Source organism: Falco punctatus (assembly GCF_963210335.1).
Source record: "Falco punctatus genome assembly, chromosome: 1".
NCBI lineage: Eukaryota > Metazoa > Chordata > Aves > Falconiformes > Falconidae > Falco > Falco punctatus.
The window spans coordinates 84680795-84700344 of record NC_137580.1 but is presented as its reverse complement, the minus strand read 5'-3'; the positions used below and the strand labels follow the sequence as shown (position 1 = coordinate 84700344).

Genomic DNA, 19550 nt, shown 5'->3' with positions numbered 1-19550 from the left:
AATTGCAGGGAGTCTGGCCTAAGGACAAAATCCTGCATCCCCCCCCAACTTGATGAAACCATGGACACTAAACAGACTGTGAAGCTGCAGACAACCTTTCATTTTATAGAATCTAGGCCATGGACTGCCCCTGTAGAGGAAGACTTAAAACATTTGTACCGTATCTGCCTGCAGTCCAAGGGTGCTAGCAGGTAACTACAGAAGGGTTATAGATGCTACCTTACACCTTCAGTGTTAGCGGGGGTTTGGAATCTGCCCCACCTGTCCTGTGTTAGGGAACAAAGCGCCACTGTGTAAAGCAGACTATAGCTCACCTGCCCTTGATCTCTTCCACAGGCCTCAATCCCAAGCCAGTTTGCTGGCAGTGGAAATGCCCCATCTCCTTCAGATCTGGCAAGGTCTTGTTCCGTGTTGGAGCCACCATCACCCCCTGATGGGCCAAGAGAGTGAGGAGATTCTGGGAACTTGGGGTTTTGGGAAACTCAAACGGGGACACAGCCTAAGAAGAACAGAAAAAGCAGAGATCTGCCTTTAAAACGAAGGAGGAAGGATCCTCTTGCCCCCCTGACTTGTTTATTAAAAATAAATGGTATGCTTAACAGCCTGCCAGAAATAAAGAGGTAGAAATCCCACCCCACGCAGTTACTTGTCCTAAATCCCAGAAAAACTAAAACAAAAGGACAAAAAACTGCTGAAAATTTTAGCAGCTTAACATAAGCAGAGAAAAAGCTGTCAGTGTGCCAGCTTCGTATGAGACATGAGGCTGTTTTGCCTGCTCCACCGTCTGCCGTCTCTGCTGGGGATTCCTAGCGGACACACACCTGCGTCACAAGCTGAACGGTGTGAGCAAAGCAGCCCAGGCACCGCCAGTCACTGATGTGCTTCTGCCTCATCAGGGCAGCTCCCTTCCATCGTCCGTTTAAAACCCTGGGCTCTGCTCAGATGGTGGACACTGCTGCCAACTGAGATCCGTCCACTGAGAACCAGGGCACTAACCCATTTCACACAGATCACTAAACAGCCCCCAACGAAAAGCAAACAAGTGGTGAGAAATCCAGGTCGCAGTTGCCTGATCACGCAGCACTTCATCCCCAAATAACCCAACAGGTCAGGCTGCGAGAAACCCAGAAGCAGACTCCTTCACCTACCTTGGTAGGGGAGCCCATTATAGTTGGCAAAGGGCTTCTCTGCATGAACTCGGAGAGCTTGGGTGAGGATCTGAGCTGCCGGCAGTGCTGCAAGCCATGAATCTGCAGTGGCTGGCTAACGGGGGTATGACCGAAGTGAGCAACGAGAGGATCAGAGTGCTGCTTGGTTATCTTCTGCCTGCAGGAATGCAAATCCGACAGGTTGGGAGCACTGTGGAGCCGGGAGCCCATCCCTCGAGGAGAGTGTTCGGGTGCCGAGGAACCTGGAGGGCCCAGAATGACAAAGCACATCATATGCTGGTTCTAACACAAAAAGCCAGCCTGATCCCAGGATTCACTGCTCAAACATCTACAGATCAAAGCCTTCAGTGGATGGCTAAGGATGGCACTCTGGGCAGTGCCAGCCTCATCGGGTTTTGGCTCTACAGGAGGGAGAGATATGGACAACAGGGAAATAAAGCGCAGCTTCTTCCCTTCATTGCAGCCCTTACACAAAGGGACCCGACTGCCAGAGCTCAGCAGCAAGGAAATTACACATCAAGCAGGCCACCTGGCAGAGGGGGCATTGGGGATTTTCAGATGCTTTTCCTTCATTCAATTCATCGACTTCGAAGTCCCAAATTCAAGATTTTGTGACACAGGGTCTGTCAGCACTGGAAGATGCTGGCTGATGGGATGTGAATGGATTAACCCCAGCTCCTACCAGCACACAGAAATCCTGTCGGGGCAAGCATCAAGAGAAGATGCTGAAGGAACACTCCCAATCTGGAGTGCCCGAGACTACGGTACCGGCCTTATCCATAGGAGTAATGAAGGAAGGTAAGGACCAACACACCTGTGACAGGAATACGGCTTCTCACTTCTGCTCCAAGAGAAGAAGGGATAAAAGTCTGGCCAGGCTGCTCTGGGATTGTTCCAACTTTGACAGAACACAATAAAAAGAAGAAAGTTTACTCAGTATTAAATTTCCACAGGCAATGGCAACACTATGTACCACCTGTTTTATAGAAAGATGCTAGTTATCTCTTCCATTTTCTCAGCCCTAGCTGTGCAGTGAAAAGATCAGCAACTCCTGTAAAAGGAGGAAAAAAAATGCTGCCTGGTATTAGTTGAGCAAGTTTTAGTCCGACTTTGCAGTGACATTAATTGAGAGGAATAGAATACAAAAATTCTGCATTTCTGCACCAGCAGAGACTAATAAATGTAGGGTTGGAGACTCCAGGGATACAGAATAGATGGTTACATCACAGTCTGTCCCTTTACAGAAAGCAGCAAGTTCCATCAGTTGCACAGTGGGTTTTTTCTTAACCCTTTCCACTTGAATTGCTTGTTAGCATATGGGTCAGGCTACCAGATACTCAGACAGCTACTTCTCAGTTTCAGCAGTGAAGTTCAAGCCCTTCCACAGCTGGCCAGAATTTTTCTCTGACAACAACTGGCTCACAATTTTTCTTACCCCAGTCCAAGCCAGTACTTAGTCTTACAGAAGTAAGAGTAATGCACTTACAGAAGCCCTCTTCAGAGGGCAGCAAAACATTTGATACAGACACCAAAACAAAGCTTGCCTTTCCTGGGGCTAATAGGTATTTTCCTCTCCATTTTACTGAGGCCACAACACTTGTCAAATCATCTGCTGAAAAGAGCCACAGGGGAACACAACCACCTGAATTCCCTGTTACCTGGCAGCCACAGCTGGTCATAACTTCCCTCTTTACAGCAAAGAGGAACACAATTTTATTCAGGCAGCAACAAGCCAGTTGACTTCTTACCTTGTGGTGATGGCGTAAATGGCTTGGCACCGCCGAAGGAGAGCTTTCTAGAGCTGGGCACAGATCCATGCTCTCCAGGATAAGGAGGGGAAGCACCAGTTTTAGGAAAACCAAGAGGACTTGTACTGCTAGACCTCCGGACCGTACCAGACCTTATAGGAAACAACAGCAGCACATGTGTTACAGCAGGTGCCGGTACAGGAGACTAAGACCCTATCACCAGACACACACACAGCTGCTTCCACAGAAGCAGAGCTTCCCGACTGTTCATCCTCAATCAAAATCCTACTGTTCTAGGACTACAGTAATACAGATTAAGATGCTAATGCCTGTTCTCAAGAGCTTCAATCCAAACAAAATTTTGCAGAACAAATGAAAAGAAAGAACGGGATTAGCTTACAGCTAATTTTTCAGTCACTTTTAGATGCTTCCCGATATCCCTGTCAATCATGAACAAGCATAGTTCCATACCTTGCCACAGCCAAAGTGTCTGCCCCGGGCAGTGCTTCCAAACGCCCTGAGAACTGTTCAAGCACCCCTCCTGCGCTGAGCTCCGCAGGCTGTGCGGGTGGAGGTGAGCTGTGCTGAGGCACTGCTCTGCCACGGAGCTTTGACTCAAATCAGAAGCTACAGAGCAAACCAGAGCAGCGTGTAGCTGTCAGATCTGAAACAGCTCGGTACTGCCCAGAGGAATGTCTTTTTGGGCTGGACAGTCAGAACTGTCTGGGCTCCGAGCTCCTTCAAGTCCTTGTGAAGCCTCACCTGAGGGAGCTAAAATTAATTTGGACAGCCCACACCTGCAGGAACCCCAAGTGTTACTCAGCTGCTAAAATGAAGCAAAAGAGAAAACCAGACTAGCGGGAAAGCGAGTACAGCGATGCCATCACTCTGGAGAGAGATGGGAGATTACTGCACACTAGTTAATTAATTCTCAATATTTCCATGTTTTCATTGCTCGTTAAAGACACAGAACCTAAATTCTATTTACTGAAATGCCATTCTGCCTCTGCAGGCTCCTTCACCAAGATTCCCATTACACTCCCGTATACGAGAAAACAGTCCTTCCATCAAATCCTTCATTCTACTCTCAATTTGGAAACATTTTTTCCCCTTGTTATAAGAACATCAGTTTCAGCCAGTAGGTGTTTTTCTGGACAGGAATCAATGAATATGGTGAAAAAAACCCTCCGTGCTTAAGTCACTGAAAGATGCTGCACCAAGGGATCCTGCCTCCTCTTGCAGTGATGCTGCATTAAGCTGTCCATATGTACCTGAACAGAAGGAACAAAGGCACACGGGTTTCAGCCGTGCAAGCAGGACTAGCTACATTACCCAGGAATGACAGTCATCCCGATGAAGTGTCAGTACATCTAACACTCAACGACACTACTAGGTGTATGTTTTACTTTATGCTACATTTCAGAAAAAAAGTAAATAATATTTTTTTTTAAAAAAAAATCTGTTTCAGTAGTTGAGATACAAGAATTTGATCTGCCAGCCCCCTCCCCTGCTCCCCTCTGCAGTGTGTTACTATATTTTGCAGCCAAATGAATCCATGCTACACTCACCTGCTTGGAAAAAAAGGAAATCCTTTAAAATTTTAACCTAAAAATCACTTCTCTTCAGGTTGCTCCAGATTCAGAGGCCTAATGCTCATCATGTGCCTGGCCCCAAAGCAAAATGAATACGCAAAAAGGAAGTGGACACCTGGCAGGGTGAAAGATACCGAGATGTTCAGCGGCAGAAAGTATTGCTCTCCCATGGTTCTGACTCTCCAGAATATGAGCCATCCAGAAGGCTGAACACTATCTATCAGGAACTTGCAGAAAAAAACACCAGCTGACTGTGCTGCTGAAAGATGTGGAATGTCAAATGCCACCCTACAAGACATGGGATAAGCAAGCAAGCAGATGAGCAGGACAGGTGATGTGGCCAAAAGCACACACACCTAATTAGCACCTCAACCAGCCACCTATCCGTCCACAAACAAGCTACGTCACACAGGCATACACCCTCCAGTCAGGTGACAGTGGCTGATTTTTCAGAAACAAGAGTGTCATCACGGTTTGTAACCTAATGACTTGTCAAACATGACGATGCACTTGGCTGCAATGGGCTATTTGATGCACCTGATGGAAAAGTGGAATCACATATTAAATGCTTGATGAAGTTTTCTCCTTCCATTCTGAAGGGTGTCTACTGAATTTGCTCATTAGAGGAAGTGATGGGGAGAGAGAAATATGGCTTCCTGGGGCAGGACAAAACGTGACGTCAGAGATTTTGAGAAGATGCTAAAAGCAGACCGTGAATCATCCTGATTGTGTCCATTCAAGTTCCTCTGCAGGGATGATGCTAATCTCAACATTACACAGTGGTGACTAAAAGGAGCAAAACCCAAGAGTTTGATCCCCCAGTGGTGGCTGCAGACTGTGAACCTGAACTCAGCAGCCTGTCCCCAGGTCTGGGGTAGGCATGGTGTGCCGAGGGGCATCCTCTGCGCCTTCTCCAGCGCTCTCACTTCATGCGTCACATGAATAACCACGACTTTTTAGTGAGTTCCAACACTAACAGAGTCCACAAGTTGTGCTGTAAAAAACACAACGCACATAGGAAACGGGAAGAAGTTTACCACAAAACCTGCCACACACTCAAAGAAGGGAACACAAAATAGCATTAATAGTGTTATGTTAAAAAACATACTGAAGTAACACTGGCACAAAGCAATCTCTCTGCTGATCCCTGATTAATATCAAGATACCGTGTCTCTCCTTCTGGGCCCACTTCGAATAAGGCTTATCCTGAATTAGGCTGGCTGAAGCTCAAACTTAAGCGGACGTAGGTATTACCCTGCTTCTGAAATCTAAACTTTTAACTCATCCAGACACCAAAGCAACTCATCCAAAAGATGACAAAACACCTCACAGACACTTCTGCTTGAATGCCCCTGCTTTAAGATCCTGTATGAGTCTCCTTCCAACCAGTCTACGGACCTGGGCTGCTGCTATCAACCCAGATTTCAAACCTGTAAGAATCAGAAGTTATACGTGAGAAGAGACAGAAGCCCTATGTGTCTTGGATGCACGAGGCATTACTACTGAACTCAGATGGTCAGCTGTACGGCTGATGGCTGGCATCCAGGTCTTCCTGACAGCCTTCAGGAAACACGCTCTGCCTCACAGGCATAAATTGCTCACGATTTAATCAGTCCTGGCTGCATAACCACATTAATATGCAACTCGTGGAAGACACATCATCTATGGTATGACTAGCTCCAGGAGCCAATTAAGGTAAAGTCAGGTAAGTTTTGTACCCCCATTCATTTTAGTTGTTTATCTCAACTTTTTCCTTCTATAAGGGCATCTGCCAGATGGATAGGTCTCTCTGCTTGGACATCCAACCCACAGCTGGCATAAGGAAAAAGCTGCCAGAGTCAAAGGGGCTCAGCGTGCACTACAAGTTGATGGCAGCTGTCTTATGTACATGCACACAGACAAAATATACAGTACACATATATCAACTAAATAATCAAAATAAATCAATAATAATCGAATAAATCTCAACACCTCTACAAAAATACCCCAAAATTACGGTACATGTAAACATGCACCACACTGGCTTCCTACAGGCAAGGGGAAGGGCCCAGCAGATAGGAAAATTTTTGGAGGTACGGAGAACAAACCGTAAAGCAGTTTGTTTTACCACCCCCAAGCTGTAGGACGACAGCCCCCTTTTCCCAGCTCCAGCACTTACCGGGGAGAGGTGTACTGATTGGGGGACTGCAGGTTCTGCTCAATCCGCCGGTAGTTGTGAATCTGTGTTGGGACTGGAATGGGCACCGAGTGTCCGTACTTGCTGCTAGAAAACTGACCTGGCCGGCTGTTGAAAGGAGACACACAAAGAAAGCCTCTCGTAAGGGGTGGGCTTTCAGCCAGGGGACTGGAGGTTTTATCTTCGTAAAGCACCTGCACACAGGGAGCATCCCCTTGGCTGCTCCTGGGCTGTGGGTTCACACTGGGAGGCAGTTCAAAGCCGTATCAAAGGGAAGGGGCACCACACATCTCCTGAAAGCCACCACAATTCCCGCCCACACACTGAAGTTAAAACATGCACCCAAGCACACCACTCCCTCCAAGAAAACTGGCGCCCTGTTATTTCAGGCCACAACTGGCCCAGTTTCCAACAGGTCAGATCCTCGGCCAATGAGCACATCATCGAGCAGGGGCTAAACAGTCGTGGCTCACAAAGGACACCAGCAGAGGTTTTGCTGCCAAGAGCTACCTGCGATTGATTCATGCAGAGGCACTGGTGCAGCAATGGCATCTCCATGAAAGCCTCAGCATGCCATAAGGAGAATACAAACTTGTGGGGTATATCAGAACATCTGCAAGTTAATTATAAAGTGGAGAAGGCAACTTGGGAGAGAATAAATTCGAGGGACAGGCGCTGGTACCTCTGTACCCGTCAAGGTCAGCTAGAACATCACACATACAAAATACAACAGGCCCGTTCTGCAAACTTCAGACTTCTGATTCCTTCCAAAGCAGGTTAATCAGCTCACACCTGACACCTATTCCCCTGGGTGACAGTTTGCCCTGTTACTCTTAGCCCGTACACCACACTATACAAAAACCATCCAAATACCACATCTAACGAAGTGGCCGCCTAAAGTCTTTTCCCAAAGGCTCCAGAATTCTAGGGTTAATTTTGCCACGGCAATGCTGTTTACAAGTGCCAACACCAATTGCAGGGATGTCGCACAATTACAAGAAAGATCTTATTGGTAGTGAAGGCTTCTGCAGTCTTCCTTGTTGCCAACTGAGGACACACACCTGGGTCTGCCCCTGAGAAGCAGGAAGTGCCACTTCTTCGGGTCTAACACTCACAGTGGAAGTGTTTTACTTAAGATAAAAGGAGATATCAAATTCAGCAAGAACATACACGTGTACACAGGGGAAGAGAGAAGGGTTTGTGACTTATGTGGCGGTTCAAAGCATCCCATTACCAGAATTTCTTCTTTGGGGAAGGTCAGCAGTACGCTGTGATTTACAGTGACAGCGGCGAACAAAGCTGACCTGCAGGGATGTGCTTGCAGATCTCCACAGTGCGCATGTGAAGACAGTTCTCCATCACAGGAGAGCTAAATAACTGGAAGAGTTCTTTCATCAAGGCTTAAAGATCAAAAAGTGATTCCGATTTCTTCGTTCCTCTCTCAACAGGTTTACTAATTTTTTAAGTGCTCTGTATTCTTCCTTGCGTGCTCTCATTTCTTCCACCAAGATAACAGACTCTTAATCTGACACCTGTCTCTAAAAGGCAGCACAGAAGCCTTGACTCTTCATTGACACACAATACAACAAAGGCACTCAGGGTTTCCGATTGCTCAGCAGAAAGGTGAGGCTTTGGTGTCTCTGCCTTCCATCAGCGTAAGACACTGTGTCATTACAGACATAAAATGAGCAGAGGTTTAAACAAGAAATCTGAGGGTTCACATCAAACTTTGTACATATCCTGACTTTCAACACACATTTCAAACGCTACCTTTTCAATCTGGCCAAAATCCTTTCTTGGAAAAGAGGTTCGTGAGTGAAAGGATCCTTCCCTTCTTCCCAAGAGTCATATCGAGTCCTTAACAGAAGCCAGGTTTCTCCACAAGGTGCAAGTTGCAAAAGAAAGCATTCAAATGAGGTGACGTATACTAGACTTGTTAATTGGCCTCGAGCCTTAAGGACTACAACTGGCCATAAATTTGCAAAGACCAAAAGATAAAGCTGGGACAGGGAGTTTAATTACTTGGCAGTAATTAAAAGCTCTCTGGAAATGGTATGGAATCCATTGCTGTGGGATATGTCCAAGGAAGTACCTTGGTTAGACTTACAAAGCATCTCCCACAAGGAAGTGTTTTAAAAAATAAAAATAAAAAAATCAACTATCAGCATATTTTAATTCTGCCTAGTCCTTACCCTCTTAGTTAAGAAGAGCTGCTCTGGAGTGTACCATGACATCCTGAGGAAAAGCCGCTGCTGGCCACTCTAAAATAGCCTTTGCTTTCTGTCCTAGTTGGACTGCATCCAGCACTGCTTGCTAGCCTAGAGCCACAGATGAAAGGGAAAACTGCTGCTTCCGAGGGAGCAAAGACGGAGAGAAAATCAGGATCCTTCTGCGCCAGTGAAGCCGAGCGCTGAGCCAAGGGGCCTCGTGACATCTGCAGTGCAGGGCACTGAAGCCCACGTTAATGGGTGGCACCAGTTCAAAGCACTTCAGGGGACAGATGAAAGATCGTGCCTTGCACTCTGGATTCGGAGCGACTGCTCCAATCTTTCGTTACTTATGTCTTATTCCCCATCCTGGACAGGGTAAGAAGTAACTTTTCGGTGTTTCTTCAAAGCAAACAGGAAAGCTGGAAGTAGCACTACGGGGTTTGGCATCTGCCCCACAAGAAGCCGCTGTGAATGAGTAGGAAAGGCAGTAAGAGCAGAAGCACGGTTAGATCCTTGCTGCTGGCAGTGACTTGCCACCTTGTGACCCAGCAGAACACAGCAAGGCCTGCCTGGTGAAGACAGTGGTGAACAGCGAAAAGTGGGCAGTGTTTGTAGCCAACTTCCATGCATTTCCACTCACCGCTCTCCAGAAAGAAGGTCAAATCCCTTAATAAAGACAGATCCCCTGAATGCAAAGGAATCAGTTCAGGAATAAGCTGTTAAAAAGCTTAGCAGGCGATAGCATAAGAAGCCTCATGCAATTAAACTCCACACTGCGGTACATGCTTGCCAATTAATCTGATCGCGTCAGCAAGGCTTTGAGCTATGTTTTCTCCTCGCTTTGAGGCTATGTTTTGTCATTTTCTGGGCTCAGTTTATGCGATGAGTATGTTCAACCCATAGCCTGGGACTACATTTTCTTCTTAAGAAAGATTTTAGGGTCATCCATCTCCCAGTTTGAAATCCCCTTCAGTCATCCTCCCTCAACAGGTGCCATTCTGACAGAATAGAAGATGAAAGCTGTCCTGCTTCCCCAGTGAGCTGGAATGAGATGGGAAGCAACACCACCAGTTCCCTGCAAGCCAAGCACAGACCCTAAAGCTTCAAGCTCTAGAGTCAATGGGATCGCCTTCTGCAGACTGTTCACGTCTTCTGAACACAAATGTGTCTGGACCCACTGGCAGTGCTGGACGGCACCTACAAAGCTGAGTTTATAGCAACTGGTTTAGTTGGAAGTAAACCTATGACAACGCCTGTTTGCACTTGTTACTCCTACTCCTGTATCCTTCACGGGTAAACAAATTCCACGTAGCAGCATTACTTTACACAGACACAGCACAAGGAGCTTTCCGGATTTTCAAGCAAACTCCAAACACCGAAGTAGGCCCAGATCTGTCCTTCAACAGCAAGGGGCAACGAGCGACATCCCTCCACATTTGCCCAGTAGTTCAAGACCATCATAATTTCAGCCTTGCCTGAAGTGCTGTGCCCTAATTCACTGCATGAATTTAGAAACAAGGGTCCTTAGCTGGAAAACTAACCGCCTCTGCAGGCTGAGCACAGAGGGGATGAGTAGCACATACATGCCAGTGGGAGCACATGTACTTTCTGCTTGAGAATAATCCCTGGCTCCCTAGGGAACAGAGCTGATTCCAGCTCTACTGCATTCTCTCCTAGCCCCTCCTGAGGGGCCAGAAGAGGGAGAGAGGCTCTGTGTTGGGACTGATCAGTGCCCAAGGCTGGGCAGTTTCTCCTGGGTGTTTCTTGTTAACTTTTAATTGAAGGAGAGATGTGGATCTTGCCCAGCACACCAGTATCTGTAAAATCCCCTCCTGGAAGTCAATGAGTGTGCAGTTAATCAGTGTTGCACAGTCACCACTGAACAGTCTTTCTTACCTGGATGGGCTAGGAGAACTGCTGTAAGGGGGTGAAGGAGATGGTGTCCTTCCCTGGCTTTCCAAGCCTGCTGAAGTCACCAGAGAACTCCTGAAGAATGAGAGAAAGAACCCAGCTGTTGGAGCCTGGGAACCAGCCCTGCTCCCTGCTCTGCAAAGCACAGCAACAGAGCTGCGTTTGCCCAGCACCCTCTGCTGAGCCTACTCGCAGGAGCCCCGAGGACCGTCACGCTGTCCCACACACTCTCTGGTATTCAGGTGCTACACGCTGATGCTCAAACTGAAACTGGTCACCATCAGGCAGGTGACAATTATTCCTGAAACAAAAGTTAACTCAGCAACATCTACCCTCCCACCCACCAGAGTCCAGAAGTCCCTAACACACAGTACGCTCTAGTGGCTCAGCAACTGCAGTTGCCTTAGTGGTCTTACCCGCTGTACATCAGGCTGTCTTGGACTGGTTTCCCTCCTGCAGCCTCAGCAGTCAAATCACCTGCGGAACAAGGAAGTGCAGAAACAGATTAATTCAAGATGTTTTTCTTAAAAATCTTTGTATATTCAGAGCAACTGAGATTTTGGGTAGAATTTCCTGCTCCTCCAAGACCTGATGAGTTGCTTCTGAAGTCAGCATTTTGGAAAATGCATGTGGGCTGAAGCTGATGTGGATGCTGCTAATCCTTATACCCTGAAGTTTTGGAAAATTCAGGCTGAAAAGGAGTCCTTTTGGAAGGGGGCCGAAATCTGACAGAATCACTTAGGGCAATCAGTATACGACCACTTGGTGCAAGCAATTAGCTGCTGTGTATTAAAGACACATATATAATGTGTCTTTAATAAATAAAGGTATTTATTGCACGTTGGGCTCCGAAACATCCGTGTCCTAAGAGGCAAAAATTCAGGGCAGCCAAACGAGCTGGCAGCTGGCTACGCCATGTAGGAAGTTTGTGCCTTTGCCAAAACATCTGAACACTGAAAACATGACTAGCACAAGACAAGTGTGTACTGGTCCCACCACTGTTCCCAGGAAAAACACAAGCAACACTGAACTCTTGGATTGCACAGCAGAGATCTTTCACAGATTCCAGTTCTACTGCTCCAAATTCCTGTTTTAACACAAGCAGTGCAACTGTGGAAGGAGGAATCACAGCATTTATCACCAAGTTCCAGCTCAGCAAAGCATCATACACATGGTACAGCTTGAACAATATCCTTCTGCTGGTTAAGTCAGGACTCATGTGTGGACAAACTCAGGCATGTGGTTGAACTGGAGCCCTGGCCCCCACATACATACATACTTTCAAGCAATTCCTATCACAGTATAAACACACAGAGATGTTAAAATTAAATACAAAACATCTGAAGAAAAATCCAACATCTTTTAGCTTTTCTCAGGTATGTTTTCAAGTGTAAAATCTGGCTTGCTAGCTGAAATCCTGTCTTGGGCTGTGATGCTGAGTGAAACTGAAGACAGGATGACATGGGAACAGCTTCTGTGAGAGACATTTCCCTGTGAGCCTACTTATCTTCTTTTCCAGTTGGATTACCAGGTTCAATCTCTTATTGAGGTTCCCGAGTAATATTTACTCTCAAATCCTACCTTCGAAGGTAATTACAAAATATCCTACGAAACTAGCAAGTGAGCCAGATGTCACTTCCAACTTGAGAACAAACACATTCCTGTTACTCAGTCAAAACAGACAGGTTTAATTGCTCTTTCAACTTCCTAGGAACTATCCCTAACATCCACATCCCCCTCTGCTTAGAACCTCTACATTTACAGAAACCACCTTACTTGAGAACTGTGCTGGGACCATAACGAAGTCATCTGTGTCACAGGATGAATTCTTACTGCTGCTTCCAGCGGAGTCCTTCGATCCGTGCAGAAAACCGGGCGAATCCTGGGTCGGAGACGCCAGCGCCTTCTCCTGCAGCTGCTGCTGCATTTCTCCAAGGGACTGCTAATGCAAGGATGAAACAAACACTGGCTTCAGCACAGCTCCTTCATCGTTCTGCTCCATCCTTTAAACTGAGCTGTACGAGGCTACAAACAACATTTTGCTGATAATCAGGGCTGATAGTTTGCCAGAAGCAGCTGTTTAGTTTACTGAAAAGGAACAACCTTTTATGTCCAAGTCAGAACAGTGCATCTTTTGTTATACAAAACATACTATTGGCTTGTCTGATGCTCCACAGATAAGAAAAATTCACTTGAGGTATTGCATCCCTCTACTAAGGTTTTCTGGATCAACCACGCATTTTCTATCGACTCAGTTTAGTATGACTGTGAAACAGAGAAGAGATTTTGGAGATACTTTTGGTTGTTCTTTTGGGTTGTTTTTTTGTTTGTTCTTAAACATTAACCATCTGGTCTCTACTTGTGCTTTTGTAGTAAGCAGCACTCAGGAACACGTACATGTGTCCCTGCAATTTCAGAACAACCCTGTTTTGCTGCAGTGCTGATAAGGAGTTAAAGAAAGGCCTGAAGGAGCCTAAGCATTCGATAGGTGACACCTTACAGCCATCAGAGGCAGGACAGACCCTAAAAAGTCCCATTTTTCTACTTCCTTCAGCCAAATGATAAATAGCTCTGCAATCCTCATGTTTTGCAGACAGATGGAAGAGGCCAGATGGTTTAAGACCACTGAACTGCCCACAGAGCAGATCACAATCCTTATCCTAATGCATTTTTAGGCTGAGAAAGACTTGAACCAGCTTTCACCTGGGGCCAGTTAAGGACTTGTTCACCCTCCAAAGACTCTCTCTCACTGTGCATGCAGTGCACACACGCAGAAGGAATTTCCCAACTGTCAAAGCTGTCTCTTTTCCACCCAATCTGCTAGCTCTGCCCTGCAGATGGGGCATTTTTCACATGCCGAGCCACCACACCTCCATCAGCAAAACTTCAAAATGCAGAGCAGGACCAGAGCAGTACCCTTCCAACATGGGACCCCCTCTCAGTTTGGCAGCCAGCCTGTACTACCCTGAGGCCCCCAGACGAGGAAAGCTCAGGGGAGAGACTGCTTTTCACACCATCTACCCATTCCTGGAGTCTTAAGGACAGGAGGGCCTCAGCCAGCCACCCTCTGCTCCGGGCTGCAGGGGGAGGAAAAAGCGCTTGGGAATACAGTTATGTGACTTTCAGAGGAGAGCCTCTCTTCTCTGTCCAGCACCTATATCAACTTCTGATATAGTGCCTCTCAGCCTTTTCCACACCAGGCTGAGACGCCTTGGCCCAAGAAAACTCAGAAAACAAAGCAAAAAAGCAGTAATGCCAGGAGGAAAGAAATTCAACCCTTCTCCCTTGCCCTGCCCATCACACCACCAGCATTCCCGAGTTCAAAGTCAAAAGGCAGCTTTCACCAAGAGCCTCCAAAAACAAGCTCTCAGTTCAGCAAGCTGGAGGAATGCCACTTCGCTGGTCAGTTAATATTCTGCCCCTCCAGAGAAGTCTTCATCATTTCAGGTAACCAGAGAGAAAAAACTGTCAGTTCAGATCATCTCTCACAAGACCACCAGACTGTGGCAGATCTGGTCTGAGCAAACAGCTTTGCTGAATGTCCCTCTGGCACCTGGAAATGCTGGTCAGAAAGGAGGAGGGTCACCTTACACAGAAGGGTGGGTATGCTGTCACGCTGCAGAGACTTTGCTTGGAAACAGAGAACTGGCAGCCAAGTAAGCAGTGCTATACCCTGAATTAGTGACTGTTTGTTGATTCCAAGGAGCTTTCCATCTCTGCCAAGACAAACTAGTCTCATTAATACTGACTCCTTTCATAAAGGCTTTTCATATAATAGGCAATGGCAAATTGAAACATGTGGAGAGACAGACAACCTGCGGGATGTAAACCCTAAACGGACTGGAGAAGACAATGAACCAAACTCAGGCAGAACTGAAGTGCTCAGTGACTTGCACCAGAAGACAGCAAAAGCAGAGACCTTCTTTCAAACCAGCAAGCAGGGAGACCATTAACACAAGCAGTGTGCATCCCCTGAGCTGTACTTACGGGAGGTGAAGCCAGGTGGGAAGTAGAAGAGCTGCTGGAGGAACTACCAGAGCCTGAACTGGGATAAGAAGGCATTGGCACGGAAGCAGCTAAAACCAGCAAAAGACAAAAAACAAAAGAAGTTGTCAAACTAAGATCGATCAATAATAAAAGGTCTTTTCCATCTTTTCCCATCGGGTTCATTTCATGTACCATCATGTATCTCAAATATCAGATGTGGCCAATTAAAGGAGGACAAAAATTAGCATTCTGTTCAGTTATATGATTCACACCCATCCACTCCCCTCTACACTACTTCATGGTTATAGCTCTTGTGGGGGAAGGTCTCACTCACACCATCTGACCACTTGACAGCTGACCTACACAGGCAGCAAGACAGTTTCTGCCCTAAAGAGCCTCCAAAGCATCTTTGCAAATGAGTGGAAAGATGAACAGAAAAGCGGACTGATTCATGTCAGGGGCAGAGGGTAGAAGCCAGAACATATCCTTACAGTTTCTCCTTCATCAGACTGTGTGGCTTAGCACACGTGCAACAGTGGCTACTCAAGCCCTAGGTGCTCGCCGCCCAAACCGTCACTTGGGCATCCCAGACCACGTGCTACAAAACCCCCACAGAATTAGCCATTCCACAAGGAATTAGTTCATTGCTTCCTATACCTCAGCACATTCTCCCTCAGCCACTTCTGCAAGTTAAAGAGGTTTTGCTTATTCAATCTCTTTGCACAGAAACTGTTCCAGAGCACAGGCTAGTCTTGCATCCTGTCCTTTTACGGTTTATTGTTCCACCTCAGAACTGCCCATTTTACTCACTTCAGTGTTGAACTTTCTTTTGTAACTCTCACAGAGACATAAAGCTGACACTGAAAGGACTAGTTAGCGTTGACCTTCAGGCAGAAAAGGTGATTAAGGCATCACAGAAGAAAAGAATATTTAACTCCAATGACTTATACAAGTGAGGTTCAGTAAATAACTTTGAAATGCTCAGCCGAGGAGGAAGACAAGTCAAAGGTAACACTGGCTCTTTACAGGACTTTGAAGCGTTTAGTAGTTCAAATCCCCCAGTCCATCCACACCTGACTGAACAGGGCACAAGCTGCAGAAGAGTCCCAGCATCCCCACTTCAAGGCAGCTTGAAGTCAGATTTTACTCTGACCCATACCAATTTTACTCATGCAAATACCAACCATTTCGGTATTTGAATGACTTAAGAGATCAGGGCAATACTGAAGCGAGGAGAGGAACACTTTGCTCCTCTTCCATTGTGCTGGCAGAGAATTAGCACCTGGTAACAGATTTCTACCTTTACAGGATCTGTGCTGATAACTCCGTAGTTATACAAGGAAGGTTAATAACACCTAGAAGAAGAACGCTTCTGTTTGAAGTAAAACTACCTCTGTCATCAACCACATTAGATACTACGAAGTACTTACTCTATCCAAACAGCTAGAAAAATAAAAGTACATCTCTCTGCAATTAACCATTGAAACAATGTTCTAACGATAAAAGAATGGGAAAATACACCTTTTGATAAAAGGCTTTAAGACATCTTTCCATGCAGCCTGTCAAAGGGCAAAGGGTGCCTGGACCAGTGTTTCCTGGCACAAACAGAACAACCACTGAGATGCTGAACTACTCAGCCTGGCAGAGATGCAACAAGATTCAACAGCAGGAAAACGAAACCAAAGAAGAGTAAATTTAAAATACAAGTTTCACCACAGATAATCAACCGCTGTAACAATTCAACGAGGGTCACAGTGATCTCCTCCTCCCTTTGCTAACATTAACAAAACCCAAATGTTTTTCTGAAAGGTTAAGTTATCCTGCAAACAGACTGATTCAACAGAGTCCTGGGGCTTGTGCAATAGGAAGCCACAGCAGGACAGCAGCGTGGGGCCAGCGTGCAGCGACACACGCAGATGCCCTTCCCTCCAGTGACGGGCCATACTGACAGCACTCACTGCCAGCATTTTGAGGGTCAGGTCCATAACGACATAAATCTTTCCAGAGCTTTGTGAGAGGATGCCTTTTTAGCCTCTGCATCTATTTATACTTGGGTTCGTGCCCTTGATGGGCTGTGCTGTTAAAACACACTGCCCTGGCTCCGGTTGAGGCACGGGGACGGCGATGGTGGGTATTCTGGGAGGTCGGTCAGGGGCTTGGCATAGAGAGCTACTCCTCCCACACCCCACATGTTCCTCCAACACAGCTGGCTCCCACTCCCCACGCTCAGGGAACACACACAGAGGTCTGAGAAAGTGCCTGTAAAATGGAGAGCTCTGTTCTGCCTATACCACACTGCTTTTGATCTCTGCGATCTTCCCGCAGAGCAATCCCTAATACCTTCCTTATACATACAACACCAAAAATCCAGGGTGGAGGAAGTCTCCCCTTTTGTATCCTGCCAGCTGTTACAGAACAATTCACCCTTGTAGAGACCAACCTTCCCGTTACAGAAAGGCACTTTCAAGGAAAGGTGAGTGATTCTTGAACTGTATTCACAGGTGCCTGCTGCAAGACTTGCATCACTGTTCGTTTTTCCTGGAATTAGTCTTTTTGTTATACTAATTTCATTTCTCTCTCAAGGGCCCCTCCACTCTATTTTGGTTCTGTGTTTATTATTGATTTAAACCTGGCTGGAATTAAGACTTTCCTATTTTTGTTCATTTGCTTTGGACAGCTTTCCATCAATCTAGGAAGGAAGATAAGAGCAGACTTTGCCACCATCACCCGAAACTGAAGTTAGAACTCTGTCTGCACGAAGCACACCTTTAGATACAGCCTCTCTCAATCATTGTTCCTGTTTAAAACCCTGTAAACTCCCCAAATCCACACTGTGATGCTGTGAGGTCCAACTCAAAAGGTCCTGACACTGAGAACAGATTTTCATGCATGTAGGACTACACGGTTTGGCTTTGACAAACCCTCTCTGAGCACTACATCCCTGTTTGGGCATTTTTCAGCAGCAGCCACATAGGACAGCTTGAAGCAAGACGCTTGCTTCCCTCTCCTCCACACACCCAGACACTCCCAGTTTAAAATTAAAAAGGGTGCAAACACTTGGCTCATCATGTTTTCAGCTCAAGTCTGAATGCGGGGAATGTTAACAGGGATTGTAGGCCCCCACCCAAATCCAGAAATTGCTGCAGTGTAATTGTAATGTAAATAAGTGTTTTCATAATTGTCCTCTCCAACTTGTTCCAGCAACAAAACAGTCATCCTGTACGTTGCATAACCAATGCCAACTGGTTTCAGAATGGGAGAGCTGGGAGCCACAAAGGCAAGCCTGTGCTCCAGCTGTGTGGATCCTGATACTGGATCCTACACTTGCAAAAAACACTTCTGACATGTCATCCTATCAGGGGCTTGGTCATCCTAAAAATATCCAAGCCTCAAGCTTTATATAAAAGCTTTATTTGGAATCCGAGTTCTACACACACTGGAGAGATGCATTTTTGTGATTATCTGGATTCAATTAAAACCAGTCATCAAAAAGTCATTTAATTGCAGTCTCTGACAAGTCAACAGTTTGAGCACAAGAACTGAAAGGACTAGCCCAAAGAATAAGCTGCTTTTTAAAGTTCAAAAATTTGCACCATTAAAACCTTTCATATGCAGAAGTCACAGTGATTTTTTTCTGGTTTCTACCTGAGTATTTTATGTACAATAGAATTATAAAGATGGTAAGCCAAGTTAAGCCTGGCAGATACTCCAGACACTGAGCCACCGTACACTTCTGAACCATAACAGCTCGCCTTTCATGCTCTCTTAACTCCGAGTAAAGGAGGTACCAGCTTACCATTCATTAAAGGCAGAAGCAAAAAAACCTCCAAAATATTCTGCATGGGTACCAATTACAATGTGTTTACTCAGAGAAGACTTGCACAAGCGTCTAATTATGCCTTCTCATGCATTATTACTGTAATCCACTGCCCCGTACCATATGCTGATCAGACCTGGCTACAGACAGATGACATTCTGACTAGACATAGTATTTTAAAGACTTTATTAATAAATTTTTACACATCTAAAGTACATACTTAGTCACAGGTACAAACCCCACAATATAAAATAAAATATAAATAAACAAACAAAAAATAAAGCACATGTTTTAGCTAAAGCGCAAGGCCCTGACCCCACTCTGCAGGCTGAGGTCTGCAGCACTCCTTGACGGCAGCAGCCTGGCGTCCTTGCTCCACTAAAGGAGTGAGATGAGAGGACGGACATGAGAACAAGTGTCCCTTGAAACCGCAGTGGAGAGGATGAACTTGTCAAAAATGTCGTATTTCAAGATTTTTGATAGAAATGTTGATTTTAATGATCCGTCTTGAAAAACATGCAGATTTATTTAAACAAGGGGGACCCCTGCCTCAGCAACTTCAAAATTATCCACATTTGAGGATTCCCTGATCTACTGAATTCCAAGATTACGTTGCACTAAAAATCTAATTCCACAAGATGGTCTACTAACACATATCCACGCAGAACGAACAGCTGACGGCTCTCACTTTGCTGTTACTCATTGCTCTGGCACAGCCCGACAGGGCTCCGCAGCCCGTGCCGTGCCCAGCTCTGCAGCAGCCCCCCTGTGCCATGCCCAGCTCTGCAGCAGCCCCCCTGTGCCATGCCCAGCTCTGCAGCAGCCCCCCTGTGCCATGCCCAGCTCTGCAGCAGCCCCCCCGTGCCGTGCCCAGCTCTGCAGCAGCCCCCCCGTGCCGTGCCCAGCTCTGCAGCAGCCCCCCCGTGCCATGCCCAGCTCT

At 46.3% G+C, this 19550-nt stretch overlaps 1 protein-coding gene across 8 annotated transcripts in view; it reads right to left on the bottom strand.

Annotated features, from left to right (window-relative positions):
• ULK1 (unc-51 like autophagy activating kinase 1) overlaps positions 1–19550 on the bottom strand; it is an 83683-nt gene that overhangs the window by 14982 nt on the left and 49151 nt on the right. For 4 of the 8 annotated variants that reach the window (XM_080404576.1, XM_080404580.1, XM_080404581.1 and 1 more), the window contains 9 exons: positions 14794–14882; positions 12583–12748; positions 11223–11283; positions 10792–10881; positions 6668–6793; positions 2918–3069; positions 1984–2067; positions 1149–1411; positions 315–499 (listed from right to left, as the gene is read on the bottom strand). In XM_080404576.1, coding sequence (XP_080260702.1) covers positions 315–499; positions 1149–1411; positions 1984–2067; positions 2918–3069; positions 6668–6793; positions 10792–10881; positions 11223–11283; positions 12583–12748; positions 14794–14882 — 1216 coding nt within the window. Of the gene's footprint in view, positions 1–314; positions 500–1148; positions 1412–1983; positions 2068–2655; positions 2779–2917; positions 3070–6667; positions 6794–10791; positions 10882–11222; positions 11284–12582; positions 12749–14793; positions 14883–19550 lie in introns of all 8 variants that reach the window. The other 4 variants (XM_080404583.1, XM_080404577.1, XM_080404578.1 and 1 more) reach the window with 4 other exon arrangements.